This window comes from Protopterus annectens, chromosome 4.part0, assembly GCF_019279795.1.
Source record: "Protopterus annectens isolate FY-2018-M chromosome 4.part0, PAN1.0, whole genome shotgun sequence".
NCBI lineage: Eukaryota > Metazoa > Chordata > Ceratodontiformes > Protopteridae > Protopterus > Protopterus annectens.
In genome coordinates, this window is record NC_056733.1 from 1,897,355,260 (window position 1) to 1,897,382,272 (window position 27,013).

A 27,013-nucleotide genomic window follows, 5' to 3' on the forward strand; every position below is an offset into this window, starting at 1 on the left:
AGAATCAAGGGAACAACAACAGAGGTGTGATGGTCTCTAAGGACAATTTAGATGACCCTTCTGACCATGGGGACTTTCTAGATGATGGGGGGGAGGGGACTTCATCTCAGGAATTAAGGAGGAGTAGCAGAATTAAAGCTAACTACCAAAATAACAACAGTTTCCCTAATTATAGGGCTCAACAGAAGCCTTTTTTAGGGGCCAAGAACAACCGCCAACAATTTTACAAGAACAGGAACAAACAGAAGTAGTAAACGGAAATGATGGTGCTACTTCACTGGACCATAACCAGCCTGTCATCTTGACTAATATCAAAGGGGACTTTAAAGTCTACAACTTTTCTAACACCGCTATTGACAGTGACTTGATCGAACTTTTGGCTAATGGTCTTTCTTTTGTTCCTGATCAGAGGTTGAGCCTTTCTAAAACATTGATAGATTTGAAATGTTTTGTGCGTAGATTAAACCTTAAAGTTTTTTTCAATAATGAAACATATAGGGAAGGTTCTACACTGAAATTGTTGAGCACTTTTAACCCCTCCTTGCACCCTAACTTGCACATCTTCGAGAGTGTCTGTGAACTTGATTTTAGGCAGCTCTTTGATTCTATTAAATGGTTTGATAACCGGAGTAACATCTCCTTTGACCAAAGGTTGGCTCTAAATAATTTATGTGGTCTCTCAATCAGGGTTGTAAAACCTGATAAAGGAGGGGGCTTAGTGATCTTTGACAAAGCTGATTACACTAATAGGATGTTGTCTGTGTTGAATTCCCCTGCCTATGAAAGGTCTTCCCTGAATGAGATGGTAGGATGCCATAACAGGATTAAAGGGTATTTTAGGGATTTGTTTATTGAAGGCAAGATCGACATTGATACCTTCAATTTTATCAACATCTCATTTCCTAGGGTACCAGTCATGTTTGGGATCCCTAAAATCCACAAAAGCTTGGCAAATCCACCGATGCGAGCCCTGGTGGATGGGAGATGTTCCATCACCCACCCTTGTGCTAGAGTTATCGATAGCATCATCTCTAAATATCTGCTGTCAATTCCTGAAATTTGTAAGGACTCTTGGTCTTTCTTGAACTCAATTAATGACATTCAATTCGACCCGTCATTCAACTTCTTAACCATCGATGTGGTCGACCTTTACACCTCTATACCACATCAAGAAGCGGTTCAATGGGTCGAGTTGATGTTGAGGAGTTTTGACGCCCCTAGGGATGATATTGCTGTTGTAACTCTTTTATTGGACATTATTTTGTCTTCTAATTTCTTCATCTTTGACAACTGCTACTACCTCCAGAAACGAGGCATTGCCATGGGCTCCCCTTGTGGGGGTAGTGTAGCGAACCTGTTTGTCGCTTACTGGGAGAAAACATTTCTCTTAAATAACCCCAGGTTTAAAAATATCATAAAATTTTACACACGCTTCTTAGATGACGTGTTTATTCTAATACAAGGGGGAGAAGAGGTTGTAGTGGATCTCATTAACTACATGAATGAGACTACCACATTCTTAAAATTCACCCATCATTTCTCAATTAGTGAAATTGATTATCTTGATGTGAAGTTGGTAAAAGACCTGAGCAACAACCGGTTCCAGTCTTGCATTTTTAGGAAACCTACTTATTGCAACTCTTTTTTGCATTTTTCCAGTAACCATCCTTTGAAGCAAAAGAGATCTATTGTCAAAGGGCAACTGGTCAGAGCAGTCCGTATGTGTAGTACGGGTCAAGCTTTCAAACAAGAATGTTCTACTCTGAAAGCTATGTTTATTAACAGGGGGTACCCTGAAGACCTGCTTGACAGTCTAGTTGACGAGGTTTCCTTTAAGAAGGATAATGGTTTCTACCAACCTCTACTTCAATGCAATGAACTGGTTACTGTCCAAGTAACTGAGGCTACGGCAGGCCCTAGCCCCAATGCCTCTTTTGCTGCTGTTACTTTGACTAATGATCCTTCTGATAGGATTGATTTCAAGACAAGTCTAGTCATTACATACAATAGATTTGCAGGGGATATGTGTTCCGTCATTAGAAAGAATTGATATTTCATCCAGAATAATGTTACTTTACTAAACATTTTGGGCACATACCCTGCTATTGTATTTAAGAGGGGCTGTAATTTAAAGGATTTACTTCAGAGGAGTAGGTCGACCAACTTTTTTGCCAGACAAAATGGTACATCAATTTGTGTTGCCTGTAATTGGTGTAAATTCTTAAAAATAGGGTGTTCTTTCACCATCAGGGATAAGAAATATACTATTAACCACAAGATAAACTGCAAAACAAAATCAGTGGTTTATGCTGCTTTCTGTGACTGTTGCCCTGTGTTCTATATAGGGAAGACGGACCGTAGGTTACGGGACCGCATTTATCAGCACAGTTATGCAATAAAAAATAAGAGATGTGATAATGCATTATCGAAACACATTCTTAGTCACATCGGGCACAGCTTCCATTTTATGGGGATCGACCATGTCATCATGGGGATCAGAGGTGGCCCCCAGTCCCTTCTCTTAGAAACAAGGGAACTGGAGTGGCAAATCTTACTGGATGCCTTTTCTGAACCTGGACTGAATGAGTGTTGCAATATTTCTTCTATCTTAAAGTATAGAAGTTATTTGAGATAGGACACTGGGTAAATAGAATAAATAAATTCATTGATAAAAATATATTTTTTAGTTTCAACATATTAGTGCTTGGTAAAGAATATTTGCTTTCACTTCTCAAAGTGATGGTTTCTTAGAATGAGCACACTGGTGCATTTTACCATTAAGTTAGTAACTTTAAGACTCGACTTATTTGTCTTGTTTTTCATATTTTATTATTTTTTTTAAATAGAATTTGTTACTTATTTGTGGGGGTTTACCTTAGGGTCGACTCGTCTGTGTTATTTTTTAACTGTGTCAGACATGCTGGTTTTTTATGTTCATGATTGTGCTTACACACATTTTTTAATATATACACTTGTTAACTTGTATTTTTAATATATACACTTGTTAACTTGCATTTTTATATTCCCACTTTAATAAGCTAAGTTGTGTGTTTCCAAGGAAGTGGCATCATGTTGCCTAGGATGGGCTTTAAAACTTGGGAATTCTTGGTGCTTTTTCCTGTATTCTGATGAAGCTTCTGTATGAGCAGAGGCGAAAACGCTTGTCCTAATAAAGTGCGTTTATTTGAACTTTGTGGATTCTGCCTCATGAACGCTGTTCTGTTTTTCACCAGTCCCTCTTGTTTTATTATTCAATATTACAAAATATAACATCAATAAAAATGCAGCTTTTTATATGGTAAAATATGTTTTAGTGCTGCACTAAAATCTGTTATTATTTACCTGTTTTGTTTGTCTCCTAGATGTTTCATTTTTACATGCTTGATTTAAGAACCATACCTGCATGTAATGACATTGTTTTCTTGTTGTACTCTTTAATGTTTAAGTAACATTTCTCTTTTTAGTATTCCACTTGATTGCCAGATTTAGAATTTTTGAACTATTACAATTTTTAACCAGAGTATCAGGATATTTTAAAAATTGTAAATAAAGATTCCAGCACAGAGCAAAACACAATTTCAACAATATCAATTTCAAGAATAAAGTTGTACAAATGGTATTTATAAATTCTCATCTCCATAGTTTGCAAAAAAAATAGCACTCAAATTATCTTTGATGACTGATCTGTTATGAAGAAAGTGTAACTGATCCTAAAACAATTAGCCATTTTGACTTGCCTTAGCTGCATAATCTGTACTTTTTGATTACATTTTCATTTCTGCCTTAAAAAAAGGGAAACATGTATTCTTCTCTCCTGTTCATATGCTTCTCAATTTTACATGAACATTGAGATCAGTTTGTTCTCAAATTAAATCACAAGTCAATCTGTCATTTCACAACTCTGGAGGAAAAAGATCTAACTTTTTAAACAGTCCCCAAATCTATTTTATACTGCAATTGAATAGTAATGGCAGTAGTGTTTTTGGTTCATGTTATGTCACCTATTTTACCTTTTGAAATATATTAACATTATGGTGCCTATGAAGTAAAACTAAGAAAAACAGATATAAATTTATCAATATCTAATTTTAGCACAATGTTCCTTCCAGCACATATAGCATATAAAGATGACAAGTTTTATTTTGAAATCATAACTATACTTTTATATCTACTCCTCAGTTAGGCATCCCTCAAGGTTTAATAGTTGGCCTTCTCCTTGTCTCAATATTTTTAAACAAGTTACTGTTCAACTTGCCCTAACTATAACTTATTCTATAAGCCAATGACACTGTTTTTATTACTCCAGCCAAACAGCTTCAGCTGGACCTACTAGAGCTAAGCAAATGGCTTGTTAATATAAAGTTCATACTCTTCCCTAAAAAAAAAAAAAAAACTAAAACTCATTTTACTTGGAATGAACAATAGGCTTCTTAAATGCCTCATCTCCCTCTAAATCAAAGACCAGCTCAACAATCTCATTTAAACCACTTTTAATTTGAGATACTTTGGCTTCTGGTTCAATCAATCCTTTAATGTACAATTAAAAAATCAGATCTATAATTAACTACCTCATTTCCTGGGTGGAATAAAATGCTCTCAATTTCTCTCCTCACCTGACAGAGCTGTAATAGGGAAAGGAATACTACTTTCACAATTAGAATATATCTTATTAATGTTTGCCACTGCCTTTAACAAAAATTTCACAACAGTGTAAACTATTTCCAACAAAATATGTTGCTTCATAAATAATATTCCTGGTATGGAACATCACTGCACTATACTCTCTGAAACAAAATGGTTAGTTTTTCTAACTAGATCAGATCTTCTCCTAGGATCACTATTATTATCAGGAAACCCAAATATTACTCACCATGAGACTCATTGCATCTACCCCTACTTCTAACATCAGGATCACATTCATCTCAGACCTAACTCTCCAAACCCTTGCAGTAAGGGTGCATCGCTCTGACAACAGCTTCCTTGTAGTTGCACCTAATCTTCGGCAGCTTCTCCCTCCAGATGTTACAGAAACATCTACATATACCAGATTCTGAATAAAGCACAGTTTTTGATTAAACAGCATAGGACATAGTACCCGACTACTATATGTTCTAATCATCTGTTCTATACATCTCAGTTCTAACCTCCCAGTGATCTGTAAAACACCTTTCCTCTAAATACATAAATATATCTATATATCTGTATAAGTATATATGGGTCACCTTCAGATGATCAAAGTTTCAAAACTTCGAACATCATTTGTGCCTTTCGTAATATGCAACCAGGATTGGTCAGTGCTCTATCCCAGTAAACAAAACAAAAATAAAAATGAAAATAAAAATATATCTGCAACTTGAACTAAGTAATCTGAACAGATGAAAAAATACTTTACCCTCCATGCTGTTACTTTCATTCTTGCAAAAAAAAATGCTAAATATCAAATTAGGTGTGCCTCTGAGGATGGATAATCATTTGCTGGGGTAGGAATTCTAGAACAAAACTGAATGAAAATGAATTCTTAAGACAATAATAAAGTTATGCCATATGCAATGGCAAATATGTGACATATAGATACCATTTGACTAGCGGGAATTAAGTCAAGTGAGTAAAATATATTTTTTTCTTAGAATAACATGCTATAATATGTGTGAAATGGATATTTAAGGAAACAATTTCTCATTTAGTTGTTCAAGGTTATTACAATTACAGCAATGCTAGCATTTATAATTTATAATTTATAATTGCAAATTTATAAGATTTATAATTTATAAAATGTATACCTGAATAATACTAAAAATTAAACCCATGATTAACTCAGGTGTCATACTTAATATAGCAAAAGTTTGACTATATGAGGCCTATAATTGATAAGTCATTATTCTCCAAAATTCTAGGTAACAAGTCTGCAGTCCAACCTGGCCCAAACTTTTTCAAATATTGCGATTAGGTTACCTGCAAAATAGTGTTTTGCATGTAATAGAATATTTAAAACAATATTTTAATTTAGATTAAATGCTGTCATAAAAAAACAAAATAAATAAGTAAATAATAATAAAAAAAATAAAGTCTGCAGTCGGAGTGACAGATCCATTTAAGGTGGAGATGGGATTACATCAAGGATCAGCTCTGAGCCCTTTCTTATTTGCAATGGTGATGAACAGGTTGACAGACGAGATCAGACAGGAGGCCCCATGGACTATGATGTTTGCAGATAACATTGTGATCTGTAGTGAGAGTAGGGATCAGGTTGAGGAGACCCTGGAGAGGTGGAGATATGCTCTAGAGAGGAGAGGAATGAAGGTCAGTAGGACTAAGACAGAATATGTGTGTTTGAATGAGAGGAAGGATAGAGGAATGGTGAAGATGCAGGGAGTTGAGTTGTTGAAGGTGGATGAGTTTAAGTACTTGGGATCAACAGTTCAGAGTAATGTTGAGTGTGGAAGAGAGGTGGAGAAGAGAATACAGGCAGGGTGGAATGGGTGGAGAAGAGTTCCAGGAGTGATTTGTGACAGACTGGTACCAGTAAGAGTGAAAGGGAAGGTCTACAAGAGAGTAGAGAGACCAGGTATGTTGTATGGGATGGAGACAGTGGCATTGACAAAAAGGCAGGAGTCAGAGTTGGAAGTGGCAGAGTTAAAGATGTTAAGATTTGCACTGGGTGTGACAAGGATGGACAGGATTAGGAATCAGTATATTAGAGAGTTAGCTCAGGTTGGACGGCTTGGAGACAAATTCAGAGAGGCAAGATTGCTTTGGTTTGGACATGTGCTGAGGAGGGATGATGGGTATATTGGGAAAAGGATACTAAGGATGGAGCTGCCAGGTAAGAGGAAAAGAGGAAGGCCTAAGATAAAGTTTATGGATGTGGTGAGAGGGGACATGCAGGCAGTTGGTGTGACTGAGCAATATGCAGAGGACAGGAAGAAATGGAAACAGATGATCTGCTGTGGCGACCTCTAATGGGAACAGCCGAAAGAGAAGAAGATTAAATGCTGTCATAATTGGAAATTCTCCAGAATCTTTTAAACTTGTGTAAACAATAACCAAAAATTCACATGCAAGTAATTATTATTAATATAAACAGTGCAGGATAAGAATAAAATGAACACTGAGCTGAATTACCTTGCCAGATGATTTGACTCCTTTCAGAATGCAGAGATACACAATGATCCAGGCCAGAAGAAGACAAAGGCACAGGTTCCATCGGATACTGCCTGGATCACCAATTCCTGAGCTTCCTTGGATGTGAAGTACATAACGACTGGAGTTTATTAAACAAACAAAAAATGTGATGGTTGCATGTTTGCAACACTTCCCATAAATTGCTCCTTAAATCAGGACAATTTTCAGTTTGTAATTCTTCTTGTAACTTAAAGAAATTCAAATAATTTTCAAATGTTTCACAGAATTTTTCAAACTGTTGCAAAATCTAATACTTTTAAAAGTATAAGCTATAAATGTTTTAAGTGGCATTAGCTTGAATGATATTACTGTTTTTGTGCAAAATCAGATAGTAGTGCTGGTGTGCATGTACAGTTCATTCACTGTCTCTCACTGATCCATACTACTTTTGCAACACACTTAATTATTGTTCATGTACCATACAGTGTCATGCATGCACATAATTTGATTCATACTATGTGTGGAGCTGTGCATGTTACTAAGTAATCAGCTTCACATTCATATAAATCTTCCAGGAAACCATACTTCAAAGTATCAATATATCAATTCACATTAATAAAAACATAACATTTAACCACTAAAATAATATATTAAATTAAAGAAAACAATGGTCTTAGTGTTTTCTTTTATGGAATAGGAAAATTGGACAGTACTAAAGCAATTATAACTATTTGAATGAATGAACTGTCAAAGCTAGACCATCACTGAATCCACAGAATACAAATAAATATGTCATCTCTCAGGATCTGGTCCTTTATCATGTGGAGAGGACTATATGATATCCAGAAACAGTTAGATAAACACACTGTACATAACCTAAGCCTGGAGGTGAACTAGAAAGTGTATTATGTACTTGACAGTTATCAGCTGCCTCCCTCATACAATAAATACCTAGCTTGTAAATCATAATTAATGTCAGACATATTTTGATCATTGTTTTCATACTTTATAGTTTAGAAGTCAAAAATTTGAATGAAAGTCTAGGTAAGAAGAAACATGTAGAATGTTTGACTTGTTTTTCATGTGAGCATGGTAGAGGATATGAGAAAGAACAATATTGAACTATTTCTGCATGGACTGCACTTGAAAAGAATTGTTAATTACTAGCCCCAACGCAGACAGTGAAATACAGGAAAATATTTTTAAGACCTACAATAAAGTCATCTATGATTTCATTGCTGAAATAAATTTGCTTGAAAGATATCAAACATAGATATATTAATGCCTTATAAAGACTGGGAAATATTATTAATGAGAGAGAGAGGGTAAAAGACAGATACATTGTACAGACACTGATATGTTCCAGGGGGAAAAAGCTCAGCCTTTGAATTTGTAAATTAGTGCATTCAAATAAAAGTTAAGAACACTAACTATCAGATTGTGGCCATTATCATTTAGTAAGAAGCTTCTTTATGTTTACAAATTGCATGTTAACATTAGTAAAGGAAGTTAAATAATAGTATCAAAGCCACACTTATTTGCATTATACTAAGAACCATCAAAGTGATCCATATCAGTGCATTCACCATTAAAACTCATTACATCCAAATGATGCCTCCACGTGCAGCTGTAGTTAACTCCTACTGATGCCTCTAGGTGTCAAATATTGCTTGTTCATTTTGCATCCATAATTCTAAAACCATGTACAAGGTTTTAAAAGATTTTGTCTTAAAGCTTACACAATGGCAAACTCAACTGCATTAATATTTGACCTCTGTCTAGCGAAGTAAATAGATATTAACTGTTGTTTTTATGATATTAATTTATACAGATATAATTGTCACATTTTTCTAAATATCTCAACAACTAAGTAACACAGACAAAACACCTTAGCCTCATATAAAAGCTCTCAGTCAAATGAAAAAATGTTGCTGACAGTATGTGTGTAACTTGAGTGGTTGCTGAGATATTGTAAGTTGTTTACAAAATATTACGAATGTAATAGTTACTATGCTTACTGTGACTTATAACATTTGGTTAAGACCTAGAGCTTAAAGAATACTACCATTGTAAAAATAGTTTGAGCTGAATAGTTTGACATTTATCCCTCTTTCATAATCACTATGGTTCCAGAGATATGAAACTTTGTTTGAAATGTGAGGACATAATTTGATTCTGTCAAAATGCTTAGGCTCCGCCCATTGGAAGTTACAGTGCAAACTTCTTGAGCTCCACTGGAGTGAATGAGTTAAATATTAGAAGCACCAAGAATTCGGCCTGTGGCAAAAGTTTCTTTCAAGCAATAATGATTTACTTCAGAATGCACATCCTGTATTGTGTCTCTGCACTAAGTTACATAAAGTCAAACTTATGCAATGTAAGTACATTAAACAGCATTAAACGCTACAGCTCGTAACTGGCACACATTTTTCCAGTGTTTAAGATAACAGATATACTCATCTGTTCACAGCTGGTGGTGTGCTTCACAGTGTGAATGTGGAACTGACTAGAAGTGTATGCTACATTCCAGGAAGTAAACTTATACGCTCATAATTTATTAATTTATTTTTTAGCTATCTTTTATTAACCAGGTTAGTTCTACTAGACTAGTAGCCTCTTTCAGGGGAGAGACAAGATGGTATTACTACTACTAAAAAAGTTTGGCCAGGGCACCAGGGAACTTCCCCTACTCTTGGTAGTCTGAGAAAGCTTTGTGTGTTACACATCCTGACTTTCTGTTTCCTGTCCAGGCATGGAGGCAGCAGGGCGTAAACATGGCTGATTCAGCTTTTGCTGAAAATGGAGTGAAATTTGCTGAAAATGTAATCAAAATGGTACAATCACTACCAGAAGTTTTTTTTCCTGATGATGTAGGTGCAGAAAAACAGTGACATTGGAGGAAAAGGAGATTATAGCTGTAACTGAAATGTATTCAGAAGAAAACTTTCAGAGAAGATTGTTTGAAGGAGAAACAGTTACCTCTGAAAAATGCATAATTACAACCCTCCAATCAGGGGGGTTGCAAAATGATTATTTGGAAGAAATTGTAAACCAATGTGAGCCAGAAAGTGGAGCAGCAATGTCATGGAGTGATATCATGGAAAAAATAGAAAACAAAGGAGAAGAGACTATGCCAGAAAGAGTCCCAGAGAAAAAAGACTTATACACAAACTGTTGTCAAAGGAGCAAAGAAGAAGAAATACAAGAAACAAAAAAGAAATATACAGTATGTGTGAGCAGTACAAAAGAACAAAGTCTTGACAGGTATTCGGTTTAGTATTCTGTCATAGCATGTCTGGGTGTCAAAGCAAAAGAGGTAAGAGCATTTATTTTAATTAATAAAGATACTTTTTGTGACTTGATATTTGATACTGGACAGGCCATGGAAAATTTTGGGGTGCATATGAACAAAAGAAAAATATTTATCCATGGTCAGAATATGTGGTGCAAGCTTTTTACAGACAAATAAAAAAAAATAATGATCCAGTTTAGAAGTGAAGTTGAAGCAAAAGAACTGAAAGAACATTTGTTAACTATATGTAAAGAAGTCATGGACAGTACAAAAATATATGATGAAAGAGGACTACGGACTGGGGGATGGAAATGTGGAGTAATACTGAAAATGGAAAATGATAATGTGACGCATGTACCTAGTATTATTAGTGTTCATGGTAGTAGGGGTTTTGTGAAATACAGGGATCAACCAAAGACTTATTATTTTTGTGGAAAAATTATCATTTAATCAATGAATGTGATAAAAAGATGTTATTTATGTGGCAAAATAGGGCATTATGCAAAAAATGTGATTTAAAGTGTAAAAAGGTGGCAATACTGGTCATTCATGGTTGAAATGTGAAATGAATGTACAAGAAAATGAAAATGAATTTATGCAGGAGAAAGAGTTAGAAAAGTGTGTTGTATAAGAAAATGTACAAAAAGATGTGACTGATATAAAGAGCTTATACATAAAGTTAAAGAATGTAACAGGTAAAAATCTGAGGTGACAAGTGAGGAGTGAGGAAGAAGCTGATTGGAGCACAGTAAGAAATAAAATTCAATAGGTAAAAGAGTTAAAGAAAGGAAAATAAAATTAAAAAATATAATGCTTAGAGAAAATAAGAAAGGAAAAGGGTAAACATTTTATTATAGTAACTGTTCTTAAAAGATGAAAATATTAGCTTTAAATGTAAACCGTATGAAAAACCTTAAGAGGAGAATAGGTATATTATAATGGTGTGCTGCACTACATGCACATACTATTGTCTTAGAAGAAATCAGAGGGAGAAAGAATGATGTGGTAGTTTGGAACAAAACATGCTTGGGCATATGTATATTATGTCAAGAAAGCATAAACATATTAGATGTAACTACAGTATAGTGGAATTATCGTAATATACTTCAGATGGAAAATATGTGTATATAATTATAGCTTTATATGCATTTGTAACAAAAAATAGAGAGAAAGGATATTTAAAAATATTCTTGAATATGTGTAAATATGGACATTATAGTGGTGGGTGATTTTTAATTGTAATTTAAAAAAAATAAGAGCAATTGTGATGTTAAAATGGTTAAAGAAATTATGAGAAGTGGAAAGTTAAGTGTATGGGAGAATAAGCACTGATCTACAAAAATAATGAAATTAGGACAGACATTGATTTTTAATATTAAAAGTTATAAAAAGGGAATTAAGTATGCTGGATTTTCAGACCATGTGGCTATATGGGTAAAAGTACAGGAAAATGAAAAATATATATGAATAGGAAATGTAATAAAGAGAATTAATGAAAATGAATTAGATTTAGAAGAGAAAAAAGAACTTATGTAATTGTGGAAAAATTGTATGCATATGAGAGAGTTTTATGAGAATCGGACTCTTTGGTGGCTTAATTTAAAAAGAGAAACATAAAAAAGTGTTTTCAGAATATATAAGGAAAGAAAGAAGAAAAGAAAAAGAGAGAGAGATAAGATATTAAGTCAAGAAAAGATTTAAAGACATAGTAGAGAAGACAAATTCCTTTTATGAAAAAGAAAGAGAAATATATAAAATGAATCAAATTACAATTAACTTGTTATATAAACAAAAATGTGGTTTAGAAGGAAAGAAAGAAGAGGTAGCACCATATTTGAGTAAAATGACAAAAGAAGGAAAAATAATAAGAGAATTAACAAATAAGACAGCAAAAAGAAATATACAAAATAATTAAAGAATATGTATTGGAATTATTTGCTAAAAGAGAAAAAAACATATAACAAACGTATAAAGGTGAAAAATTAAATAATGAAGATAATGAGTATTTAGAACAAAAAAAAACTGTGAAATAATTGAATGAAAGTTTAAAAGACATTAACATGAATTCTGCAACATAATTGGATACAATTGAATATGGTATGTATAATAAAATGAAAGCATGGCAAAAAAATACTTTTTATAGAAGTTATGAATGAATGGTTAAAAACAAGAATTAAAGAAAAAGAGAAATGTACCAGGATTGTAAAATGTATATGTAAAAAAGGAAATAAAGAAGAGATAAAAATTGGAGACCTATAACATTGAATAATGTGGATTGTAAAAATGTTATGAGAATAATAACAAAAATGTTACAAAACATTGATAGAATATATGTCCAAAATGTATTCAGAAGAAAAGGAAAAGAATCAAGATTTGTTATGGATAATAACAGAAATAGCTGATGATATCATAAATAAAATTGTAGAAGCGAATGTTATGTTAGGGGATGTAAGTAAAGCCTATGATAATGTTCAGTATAAATTATTATGGGGAATTTTTCATGCTTATAATGTAAGCAAAAATATTACAAGTATTTCTCTTTAGTTATGAATGTAATAGTGAAGGAAATGAATAAAATGTCAAGTAGTGGTGACTACAAAATGATAAAGGAAGTACAATTGCCAATAATGTAGAATTTTGCAGATGATATTGTATTGTTAAAAATAAAGTATAGATGGAAAAAGTAAATGGTTTAAGTATAAATAAAGAGAAAAGTAAAGGATTTGGTTTTGAAGGTATGATAGGGGGCATTGCATTCAATGAAAAATATATAAATATATTGGGAATAATATTTGGAAGGAATCAATACAGACAATAGCAATGGGATAATGTACTCAAAGAAGTAAAAGATATGACTAATTTTTGGAAATCATTTAGATTTAGATTTTCATATAGACAAAATTGCTTATGTTGCTAACGTCTATATGATTCCTATTAAGTATGAAAAGGAACTAATGATAATTATATTTTCTTTTATATGGGACTCTAGACTGAATCCAGTCAAGAGAGGGATTTATATCTATATCTATATATATATATATATATATATATATATATATATATATATATATAGATATAGATATAGATATAGATATAAATATAGATATATAAGAAGAGCAAGGAGGTTTGGGTTTAATAAACCCACTAGTACATGGAACATCCTTAATTTCATATAAGGTATTAAAAGGAATTTTGAAGGAAAATAAAAACTTGATAGAAATGATACTATATTATAAATACAAAGAAGTGTGTGAAGGAATGAAAGTTAAAGAAGTAAAAGATTGTTGAATGAAGAAATGAAAGAGTATCAAAACAAAATTGTGTTACGGAAAATAAAAAAGAATGTATGTGAGAAAAATAGAAAGGAATGGTACTTAAGTATTATGAAAACATTTTCTTGCATTGATCCATGGAAAGATTTAGAAATAGATAAGAAATAAGCCATAATGATGAGATATAATGACTATAAAAAGATTAAAAAATGTAATGAGTTTTTTATGGAGATTGTCTATTTGAAAATTGCTGGCTAAGGCAAATATGCTATACAAAAAATTCAAGCTATATATATGTAATAAATGTGGAGAGTTTGAGACTACTTAATATGCATTTTTGAAACATGAAAGAGTTAATAATTTGTGGAAAGAAATATGTGAACATAATAGGGTGAGAGGTTTGCTAAAATTTGAGCATATAAATATGGACATAATATAATTTGGTTATTATGGTGCACAAAAACAGGAAGAAGTGAAGAAAATGGACAGAATAATATTTTATGTTTCCTGGACTATATGGAATGAGAGATTAAATGACATTAAATATAATGGAAAATGGACTTTGACAAAGATTTTGGAGAAAATAATGTTTTGGTTGTGGATAAAAGAGTAGGGAAGAAATGCTTAAACTGAAGTTAATAATGCATGGAGATTTGTAAATCGATGTAAATAATGTAAATATGTAAATAATATGTCATGTATATATCAATAAAAAACCCTACTTGTATCTTACATGGACACTTTTTCTGGGTGTACTTCCTTCTTCTGTTCTGAGCTCAAAGGTGGCTTGGACAAGCAGGTAGGTTATAGTGAGTGATGGAATGAGCACTGGAGATGCTAGGAACTGATGAAACTAATGATGGTATGAATAATACTGTTGTTTAGGTTGCGGTAGAAGAGCTGTGTAAAGATGAGCAGCCTTGCAAAAAGTGAGATGGTATAGTCACTGGATCGGAAAAGGCAGCTGAGCTTTTTCAAGAGGCGGATGTTAGAAGAAAGGAGGATTTACCATTATGTAATATGGGGAATATTTTTCAGCAAAACCTGTTCAATGAAAATGTAGCTACATAAAATTGTGTTGTAACAACCCTCCAGTTGGGAGGGTTGCACAATGTTTATTTTAAGGAGATGATTGACCAGACTGAACCAGAGAGTGAAGTAGCAGCTTCATGGGGTGAAATCACAGAAAAAAATAAAAGAAGAAGAGATAGCTGAGGTTGCAGTAAAGAAGAAATCTTATGTTCAGATGGTAAAAGAAGGAGAAGAAAAGTGGAAGATGGGAAGGAAGTGAAGAAAAATTTGTGATAAGTTTAAGCAGTAAGGAAGAAAAAGGCCTCAAAAGGTATGAAGTTTGGGACACTGTGATTGTACCATTGGGTATTTTACCCAAAGAGGTAAGAGCTTTCATTTACATTAATAAAGAGATGTACTGTGTCATATTGTTTGAAGTGGGATGGCATATGGAGATTTTTTTTACAACAGTATAATTTAAAAAAGAACTGTAATCCTAAGAACTCTAATGTGGTGTAGGCATTTCATAGAGAAACCAAAAAGAGAATTTTGGTACAGTTTAGAATGGAAGTTGAAAAATAAGTATTACAGGACTATTTAAAGACTACATGTAAAGAAGTTATGGCCATGACAAAATATATGATGATTGAGGTTTGTGGACTGGGGATTTTGTAATGTGGGGGTATTTTAAAAATGGAAAATGAAAATGTTGCACACATTCCAAGAGTTAGAAATGTGGATGGTAAATGAGGCTTTGTTAAATACAGAGGCAGTCAAAAACATGCTTTTTGTGGAAAAGACAATTGTCTGTTTAGTGATTGTGACAAACAAAAATGTTTTGTTTGTGGGAAACCAGGACATGAAGCTAAAACATGTGATATCAAATACAAAAAAATGTGGAAAACTAGACATACATAGGTGGATTGTGAAGAATATGTAAAAGTTTTAGAACAAGAGCATATACAGGATTCTGTATATGATATAGATAGGAATACAGAAAAAGAACAGGAAGGACAGATTACTATACAAGAAAGCAATAATGATATAATAGTGCAGGAAAAAAATGAAAAAGGAAGGGGAAGAATGAGTGTTTTATATAAGTGAAGATGAATATGCAAACTGGCAGGAAGAGACGAGAAAGAAAAAAATCTACAGGAAAAACAGTGAAAGAGAGGAAGAGGAAGTTTAAAAGTATAGTTATAAAAGAAAATAAAAAAGGTAAAGGATAGATGTAGAAAGGGATAACAACAATAATCATTTATCTTAAAAGAAGGTTGAAGATGTTAGCATTAAATTTTAACAGCATAAAGAATATTTAAAAAATGTTAGGCATATTAGAATGGTGTGTGTCACTTGATATGCGTATAATTATACTAGAAGATACGAGAATTTTGACAGAAGAAATATTATAGATTGAATTGTTAAGGGGTGGAAATATTATATGAAATATGGGTAAAGACACATGCTCAGGAATAGGTCTGTTATGTCAGGAAAATATTAAAATTTTAGATTTTACAATAGTAGAATTGGGAAGAATAATGGTGATAGAGTTAAGGTGGAAAACAGATATTTGCAGAATTATTGCAATGTATGCATATGTTACAAAGAAGGAACGAGAGAGAATGTTTAAAAGATTCTAAATTATGTAGGAGTTAATATGGCTATAACATTAGTTGAGTATTTTAATTGTAATCTAGGAATAAGGAAGAAAGGAAGTAGTAATATTAGGATTGTATACGAGATGATGTTATATATATATATATATATATATATATATATATATATATATATATGGAGAAGGCGACAAATAACCAAACAGCTGCACAACACTGCGAAACAAGTCCAAACCACTCAGGAACTAGAAAATTATTGCAAACGTATTTTATTAAGACCGTTTTCGCTTCTCAAAAACAAGAAGCTTCTTCAGACACAATAAAAGGCGCCAAAGCAGCTTTTTAAATACGGCAGCTTTTGTTTTCGTGATGTCATATCCTTGACATTGATTCATGAAATCAAAGAGCTGGAATGGCAGTTACTACTAAACGCTTTTTCCCCTCCCGGGTTGAATGAAGCCTGTAACATCTCTGTTATCTTAAAATATAAAAGTTATTTAAGGAATTAGGTAGCTGATTATCCATTTCAAACAATTGTGTCCAGTAATTAATGGAGTTGCGTATTGTTTGATTTTTATATTAACTCGCAGACTCCAAATAGTTTATAATGTACCATTCAAGTTATACATACCTGGTAATGTTACTGTTAATTATAACTTACAGGTGAATAGGTGTTTAACTAACATTTTATTTGATACCTTTTTCAAGGACTACATGTGTTTGATTACAGTTCTTGCATAGGTGATTAAGTTTTTTAAGCATTTTAATGTAAGGAAGCTATAATTTTAAAAAGTTTTAAAAAGATTTAAGATGCCTGAATCATTTGTTTTTTGATGTGAATGTTGGTTTAGGTTGATTGTTTTATATTTGTATACTAAAGGTGTATTGCTGAATACATTGGTTGTCAAGGATATGACATCACGAAAACAAAAGCTGCCGTATTTAAAAAGCTGCTTTGGCGCCTTTTATTGTGTCTGAAGAAGCTTCTTGTTTTTGAGAAGCGAAAACGGTCTTAATAAAATACGTTTGCAATAATTTTCTAGTTCCTGAGTGGTTTGGACTTGTTTCGCAGTGTTCTGCATATATATATATGGGATAACAATCATTGGACTGGATGTAATGAAAAAAAATTGCTTTATGATGAGCAAGACAGGGCAAGGTGTAAAAATTTACATTTTAGTAGAATTGCAGAGCTCATGTTGCTTTTATTATGCAGGTATTAGCCCAATGGTGTGCCTTACTAGAACCAGATATTAAAAATGAAAAGTGCATAAAACTACCTGGTGCTCAGAGTTTAATTGCACACCTAAGCAAATTATTGTGTGATTCAAAATCTATTGAATATTAGAGACTATCTTTGCATTGCTTTGAAAACCTGGATTTTAGTGGATGTGTAGTATAGCAAACTACTTTGGTGTAAGATTTCTCTAACACAATAAGAAAATGTGAGACTTTCACTCCTGTGACAAGGAGAGCAAGACAGCTATAAGTAAAATTAGGTTAGTATACCCTGCAATTTGTAAACTCTGTGCAATGGGCTAAGAACAATGCCAGGGACCAATGGAGTGATGAAATGAAAGAATAAAGCCCCAAGCAGAACAGATGTAATGTGACAACTAAAGGAAACAAGACCCTTCAAACAGAGGAAGCAACCATAGGACAAGGGACTTAACAAGCAGAAATACAGAGGATTATTTTATTTATTTAGTAAGTATTATAATCCTGTATAACAACTCCTGCAAGAAAAGCAGCAGGCTATTGAAGGGGTAAGTGAATAGTTCACAGCAAGGACTATCTCTCACTCTTCAGTAAATGCTGTTCTAATTTATAAGTAGGTAAGAGGGGGAGGTAGACTGTATGATCAGGACTGTGCTGTCGGTTCAAAACTGGATGACATCAAAGCTGACCATGAGAAATTTATGAGAAGATTATGTTATATGTAAACAATGACCCATCTATTTGTATCACAAGATTGAAGCTAATCATAACATAGACCCTAGTGAATGACATGTGGGCCCTTATGATTTATTTTGTTATTGTATTTAAAACTGGCTAGGATCATGAGGTCTGTATTTTTGTGGTTCTTGTAGAGTTCTAGGAACTATTTTTTTGTTGACTGTATTTGCATAAAAACAGACCAGGACCTTTAGTTATAGAGATCCATTGTGCACCACTAAACCAACATGTGTTTGCTGGAGAAAGGAAGGCCCAAATGTTGATGGGCATGGGTGGAGGAAAATGATGACTGTAAGAAACATTAACATTAGGAAACAAATATCCTTGGTCTACTAATCTATGAACCTATGAACCTAAACATAATCAATGAGATTGTAAAATGACAAGCTGGGACCAGGTAGTCAGATACTATAATGAGAAAATGAAACCCATACCTTTAAATTACATAAATGCAACTTGTACATTGTACTGGTTTCTTAATTTTGGTTGCTGCTATTATCTTCAGTAATGTTAATTACAATGTTAGTATGGTTTGCATTCAAATCCTAGGGTAGGCTGTAATAGGAGTATTACTAATGAAAGCAAGACACTATGTCAAAAAAGACCATCTGAGGCAAAGGGTAAGTGGTAGAGAGAGAAGATAACATGGTAGAGATGGGAAAATGTTAATATGGAGCAATAGCGAACTGGAATGTTAATGCTGTGACCTGCCCAACTAAGCATTACACAATACTAGGCCTACTGAAAAAATCCAGAGCAAAACTCATTGTGATGCAGGAAACCCATTTATATCATTTAGAATTTGGGAAATTACAGGAAAATGGATTTAGCCTGTGGGCTAGAATGAGGGGCAGTATTACTAATGGACAGGAATCTGCCTGTAGAGGTAGGAAGTAGGCTATCAAATAAAAAAGAAGGTATGTGGGAATAAAGGAAGGTTGATTTGGATAGTTAATGACAATTATAACTATATACATGCCACCTAGGACTAAATATAGGGGAATCAAGACTATGGTTGCCAAAATGTTTTGGTTGGGGAAGAGGATATTATGTATCTTGGGAGAATGGAACCAGACCCCATGTATAAACTGATGTGATGATATGATGTAGTGCCATCTGTACCAGGGAGAGTAGGGCAGTGCATGTGTAACATATGCCAGCATAGCTAGCTGGAGTTTTGTAAAGAATTTCACTTAATTTGACTATTACACTGATTTGTACGGATGCCTGTGTTAAAATAAAAGTGTATTTGTAAAGTTGCTTGCTTGATTTAAAAATTCATCAAAAGTGGGTCATGCTGGACAGAAAATAGATATGCATGTTTGTCAGACAGTATTATTATAGCTGATTAAATGTATATGTTTTAACAGAGAATTCTGGAAGAGAAGAGGTTAATCTCAGTCCAGCTAATTTAGAAAAATAGGTTGAAAATTAAATGGGTTGGTTTAGGCCATAAAGATTTTATCTTACAGGTCTAATAGCAGCCAGAGACAAAAATGTCTGGGAAAACCAGGAATAGGAATCTTCCTGTATTGTTCTTAGGGGTGAAATCATTGCTACCCTGCAAGGGTGGATATTTTTGAAAATGTTTTATAGCTTTCAGATCCTGCAACAGATCTTAGCAAAGCCCTGGGTGTGTATTGTACCAGAGGGAGGTGACCAAATGTGATGTATTTCCATAACCAGCAAAGAAATTATTCTTTAGATATTATTGAGACATATGACAGAACTCTCACAGCTGCACTTTGTTTTCTAGAACCTGACAGGAAAGATCTCTCACAGAAATCTCATACAACCACACACTTCATCTTGCCATTAACTTGATTAATCTGGGCATCTTGGGGCAATGTAGCAATTGCCTTATGTGCACAGAAAACCCTCTCCTCCTACCACCCAACACTACAACCTGTGAGAGGTGCACTTATCTAGCCAAAATGAAGGTAAAGCTCTCTCCAACCAAAACTGAACTTGATAGTCAAGAGGAGAAGGTAAACACTTGCACCACACCACACTCGTCACAGAGTCCCACTAAACCTACACCACCAAAATCCACACATAGAAACACAAAAACATTCACGGAGGCTCTCAATAATAATCTGCTCAAGCAACAGAGACCCCCCAAGGCAGAAATGCAAGCAACCTCCCACCACCAACACATCCCAAATGACACATAGCCTACAGACTCAGTGTGCCACTCAACCACAGTCCATAAGGCAAAACAATGTACCCAACACATTACTCATAGGTGACTATAGTCAGACACACTGATGTCACCCTCACCAGACTAAACAAGGAGAAGGTCACTGTCAGCTGCCTGTCTGGTGCCAGGATCCACCACATAACCCATGCACTCAGGTCACTCCACAACAAGTACAAATATGACTCTGTGATTGCCCATGTTGGTGTGAACGATCTGAGACGTACCTCCCTGGACTACATGAAAAGAGACATGGAAGAACTCTCCGATCTTGTAGCCCAGGCAGGTATGACCCTAGCCCTGAGTAGCATCCTGCCATTGTCCAGCATGATACCACAGTACAAGGACAAAATGATTGACTTCAACAATTGGCTAAGCTTTTGGTGTCATTCTAAGGGGACCCAGTGTCTGTCTACCTGGGACTACATGGTCGACAGACAATGATGCTTTGCCAGAGATGACCTGCACCTGTCACCCATGGGATTCCAGATACCAGCAAAGGCTCTTGCCGCCCCTATAGTGTCTTTTTTAGGCAAGGTTCAAATGACAAATTCACCACCATAACAGGAACAGGCAAGCAAAAACTGAGGGTAATGCTACTCAATGCTAGAAGTCTAAATCTCAAAATGCACTCACTCGAGGCACTCCTTAAAATGGAGAACATCGATGTATGTGCAGTGACTTAGACCTGGTTCAAAGCTCCAGAGAGCACCCCTGCATTACCAGGCTATAACTCATACTACACCTTTCCTCCATCTAACCAGGACCGGAACACCAAAGGCGGAGGTGTGTCCATATTCATTAAGGATATCCACACCTCCAGGCTAGTTGCTCAGCATAATGCAGCCGAGGTTATCCAAGTGCAACTAACTCTGGGCAAAACTGCAATCCAAACTGTAGCTTGCTACAGATCTCCCACCATGACCCAGGATTCCCAGTCCTCTTTTCTTTATATACTGGAAAATATTAGGGTTCCACCAAACACCCTAATATTAGGTGATTTCAACTACCCCACCATTAACTGGGAAAACTACTCATGTACCAACACGTTTGCTTAGTGCCTTCTGGAATTCATTAATTCCAATGCCCTGGATCAACTTATCCACACCCCCACCAGGGGCAACAATATCCTAGATGAAGTCATTACCAACATGAGTGACCAGTGTTCCACACCAGAAGTCAACTCCTCTTTGGTCAGATCTGACCATAAGCTAATCACCCTAGATATCCACATCCTACCCCCCACCCCTCATTAAGGAAACCAAGGTAAAAAATTTCTCCAAAGCCAACTTCATGCTTCTTAAGACAGAAGTGGTGAACTTCATGACACCCATGCAGATGGACAATACAGTTATGATTGCTGAATCCTACACAAATGCACTCTATAAGCACTTACACGAGTGCATGGATCATGCTATCCTAAACAGAACCAATACGCTATCCTCCAAAAAAAGGAAGCCAATCTGGTGGTCCACTGCCATAAACAAACTATACAACAGAAGGAAGAAATTGTTACAAAAGAGAGTAAAATCCCATTAGTGGAGAAACTCCCTGGTCAGCCTCAGCATGAAGGTGAGATCCCTTATAAGATCCTCCAAAGCTAGCTATGAAAACAAGATTGCCACTGATTCTAAGGACAACCACAAAGCATTCTAAAGTTATGTCAAGAATCTCAATGGCAACACCCAGATCTGCTCTGAGTTAAAGCACAATGGCACAAAAATTACAGAATCAACTGATATTGCCAACATCCAGGCAGATAGGTTCAGTGCTAATTTTACCCCCCCTCTCACCCCCTAAAGGGCCCATATCTATACAGGAAGAATGCAGAGTCCCTGTAATCACAACTTCACAGGTAAAAGCAGCACTCTCTAAAGCCAAAAATACAGCATCTATGGGAACAGACAACATCCCAGACTGTGTTTTACACAAACTTCAGAACGAACTGGCGCTCCACCTAAGCACCATGTTCAATCATAGCCTCACGTCAGGCTTTGTGCCCACTGAATGGCACACAGCAACAGTTATCCCACTCCAAAAGGGAGAGCCACCACTGACCCTGGGAACTATAGCCCTATTAGCCTGATGAGCATATCATCATGGAATTCATAAACAAAGACATTGTTAACCTCCAAACTCTGGACCCCACCCAGTTCAGGTTTGTGAAAGGCAGATCTTGCCTCCTGAACCTGGTCAATTTCTTTGAGGTAGTCACTGAAGTCATAGACCAGGGTAAGGTGGTTCACACAGCCTATCTTGACCTTGCCAAAGCTTTTGACACCATCCCCCATTCTGGAATTATAGCTAAATTCACTAAACTAGGTATAAATGCCTATGTCACAAGATGGGTTGCCAATTGGCTCACTGAAAGAACCCACACTGTAAAAGTTGCAGACTCCAAATCTCACTTCAAACCAGTGAAAAGTGGAGTACCACAGGGTTCAGTCCTGGTATCTCTCCTGTTTGGTTTTTACTTCTCTGAAGTACAGGCTAACACAGAAGGCCTCTGGCTAATGAAGTTCGCAGATGACTGAAAACTTGGAGCTATAGTCGAGTCCCCAAATGATGTGGACATCCTACAGAAGGGCCTCACTGAGACAGATGCCTGATGTCAGAGCCATGTCCTCAAGCTCAATGCCCAAAGACATGCTGTAGGTGGATTGGACACTCTAAATTGGCCCTAGGCATGAGTGTGTGCATATGTGCCTTCTGTGGAAGGTTGGATGCCGGGCTGACAACTCAACACTGTAAAACTCCACTGCCAATCATGAGCAGACAGGTGATCTGCTGTGGCAACCCCTAACCGGGAAAAAGCTGAAAGAAGAAGAAGATTGTCTATGTTTTTTTACCTTATGAACTGATGACTTAGTGTACGATGATGCATCTCTCTTATAGCAAATGAAAGCTTTCCCTGTTGTTCATAGATTTAAATCCTTAAAGACTGTACTGTTTAATCCATTTTCCTTTATATTGTATAGCCTATCATGCATGATGGCTATTCACTGAAGACTAATTGAAATCAGCACTAAAGGGATGCATTTATAATTGGTCTTGAAGCATAATTACCATATATTGTATTAACTTGTGTCTATAAATTCTCATCTAGATTTGATAATAATGCTACTTACTTTTTCTACCTTTTATGTGCTGTAATAGATGTCTGCCTCCTAAATTTGTGTCTGATTATTCTATGAAGATTTATGAGATATAATAGTTTACTAAAACTTATGGTTCTGTATTTTAGGTCTATACCTTTGCATTTTCTTTTAGCATCCTTTTAACTTTCTGACTAATGTACAATAATTATGTAAAGTGCACTGTGATCTGTAAATTAATTAATAAATTAAGCTTGCCCTGTTATGTCTTGAGTATATTGAATAACTATTACTACCTATTCTTTAGATGACTTATCTTAATAAGCCTGTAATAAATAATTCTGTCACTTGAATAATGTGAAGGATGATATAGTAGAAATATATGAAGTAATAAGCCTGTTACAAATAATTGCATCATTTTAGCCTTAACTAATGACTGAATAATGTAATTCTGTTACTCTACCCTTAAAACCAATGACTGAATAATGTGAAGGATGATGTATTAGAAATGTATGATGTAATAAGCCTGTTACAAATAACTGTGTCACTTCACCCTTAACTAATGACTGAATAATGTGAAGTAACTGAATAGTATTCTTATATTCTGAAATTTGACTGAAATGTACTGTACTGAACATGCATAACTGAGCATGAATGTCATATTCTGAATCTTGAGTGAAATTTACATTATCGTGATACATATTTATACTGAACATCTAAAATAGCTGTGTATATTCTGGAAACTAACTAAACTAATACTAAAAAAATATTTTGCTAGTTTTAACTAAACACAGATAAAACCATAACTGAAAACATCTTATATTATACATATTATATTCTGAAAACCAAACTATTAATACCTTTTCCAGTCAGTATTATCTGAACATAGATAAATTGAAAATTAGTACGGTTGCACAGTTGTCTGAAAACATGAGAACATTTTGACAGTGTTACCTGAACACAGATAAAAAAATAAATTGAAATCTGTTACTGTTATATTCTGGAGCCTAAACTATTAACATATTTTTGTCAGTATTGCCTGAACATAGATAAAAACATAAACTGAAACCAGTACTGTTATATAACTGAAAACATACATACTTGCTTTAACATACGCATTTTAACTTTAAACAAACATTGAAGAAATAACTGAAAAACATAAATAGTCAACCTCTGCACCACAGCTCTTGCCAGATTTTACTCTGCATTGTCCCAGTCATTGATGAGGTAAAGGAAAGGCCTGCTTTAATGGCAAAGTGCCCTTTTTTGTAGTTAGGCCTTTTAAACCTCTTCTTTTCATCTCTTGGGCAAGGCTGGGTTGCTAGAGTTCTTGATTGTATTTAGTATCAGGTCCTTAAAATAACATTTGCATCTTTAACAATTATAAACTGATAGTATTGCCTGTTGCCCTGGCTTTATTGAACCTTTTTTCATGCATAAAATAAACATTTGCAGCTTTAATAACTATAAACTGATAGCACTGCTTGTTGCCCTGACTTTATTTACATTTTTCTGGTTGAAATAAAAATTTGCTGCTAATAAACTTTTGCAAGTCTGTAAGCAAACTGATAACCTTAAGGAAACTAATGTAGTAACACTGCATTTTTTGTACCTATATAAAATTAATCTTAACTGTTGAACGTTTTACATTTATTCTCATGACACTCAGATTTTAACACTGTTCTGTGAGTGAAACTCCACCCACTGTACTACCATAGCCATTTCTTTAGCTGATGTCATTTAACTTTTTAGTACTACTGAATGCTGTAAGAATTTATCATTACTGTCTACAATTTATTTGGGTAAATAGTAAAAGTGGTGTACCCCAGGGTTCGGTTTTGGGGTCTCTGTTATTTGGGATATACTTTTCTGAGGTACAGGCCACAACCAGTGGGCTATGGCTGATCAAGTTTGCACAATTATGCTGCTGATTATTCCTGGTCAATTTTCCATGGATGCTAAAGAGATAAAGAACAGCTTAGTTAATAATTGGTCTCTTATTTCTGAAGACACCAGTATTAGTAAAAAATTAGAGAGTCCATCATGCATTAACATGTATTTCCAACCTTAAATGTCTTTTAGAAATAAAAAAAAGAGACGTTTAAGGGGAATTATGGCATGCGTAAATGCAGCCGATGTCAACAATGTCAGTTCATTAAGATGGGCAATAAATTTACCATTAGGGATAAGTCTTACTCAGTAAAAGGTAAATATAATTGTGAATCTATGGGGGTTATTTATGTAGCACTATGTCAGAAATGTCAATCATATTATATAGGCAAAACGGAAAGACAACTGAAACAAAGAATTTACAAGCATCAATATAATTTAAATAAAAGTGTAACTACAAATGTCTTAGCTAAGCATAGCTTAGAAAATCCCTCTCATAATTTTCTTTTCAAGGTTGTTCTTCCGGTATCAAGAAATGTCAGAGGAGACCCATGGGAATTGAAATTAGAAGATAGCAAACTTATGTGGCAGGTACGCACATATGCCCATATACCACCTGGCCTCAATGAGTATGCTTCAATCAAATGTATTTTAAAATTAAAAGCATTAGATAGGTGAAATATACTATTATGATTTTATCATATATTTATAATATATGGGCTAAATCAAAAATAGTTTTTTTTATGGTTAAACATTTATAATATATTATATTAATTTATGAATAAATTTTAAGCTTTTTTAATATATATTAGCTGACACGTTTTATTAATGCTTATATATATATATATATATATATATATATATATATATATATATATATTTTTTTTTTTTTTTTTTTTTTTTTTATACATTTGTCTGTCTAACTGGGTTGAGTTCCAACATTTTCATAGTTTTTCAGTTTTTAAATTGTGTTTTTTTATTGGTATGTCTTTAAATAATTTAAATAATTGATTTATAATTGTATAAATAGCATTGCACTTTGGGTAATGTGATGTCTGAAGAAGTCTAAGCATTATTTTGGACAAAAGCGCTTACATTAAAGTTTGGGGAAATCTACAGCTGATATGCTTCTTAAAGATACAACACATTTAAGTTGCATTCTGATCTACATCCTCTCTCTTTGAGAAATAGATCATACAACACTATGAGTCTATTTAGCCTGCAGAAATCACAGGTAATTCTTTGTCATGCATTGCACAATACTAAGCACATATGTATATATATATATATATATATATATATATATATATATATATATATATATAGATAGATATACAATCAAATCCATGTTGCTGCTTATTTCACACTAGGCTTTGATACTTCTCCATATCATGTGACATAAAACTGGGAATTAGATTTAGCAACTGGAACTGTCTCTAAAAAATGCTTGACCTGTGGAATGTCTGGAACATTTTTAGGAATAGAATCAGAATATTGAACACATCATGGAGATTGCTGGTTGGATGAAGATGGCTGGATGGTAGGCTGGATGAATGGATGGCTGG

General features: G+C 34.3%; 1 protein-coding gene across 1 annotated transcript in view; it reads right to left on the reverse strand.

Annotated features, from left to right (window-relative positions):
* Window positions 1–27,013, reverse strand: part of SLC6A7 (solute carrier family 6 member 7) — a 1,098,089-nt gene that overhangs the window by 755,368 nt on the left and 315,708 nt on the right. The window contains exon 5 of the mRNA XM_044069564.1: window positions 7,123–7,261. Within this exon, the coding sequence (XP_043925499.1) occupies window positions 7,123–7,261 (139 nt within the window). The remainder of the gene's footprint in view (window positions 1–7,122; window positions 7,262–27,013) is intronic.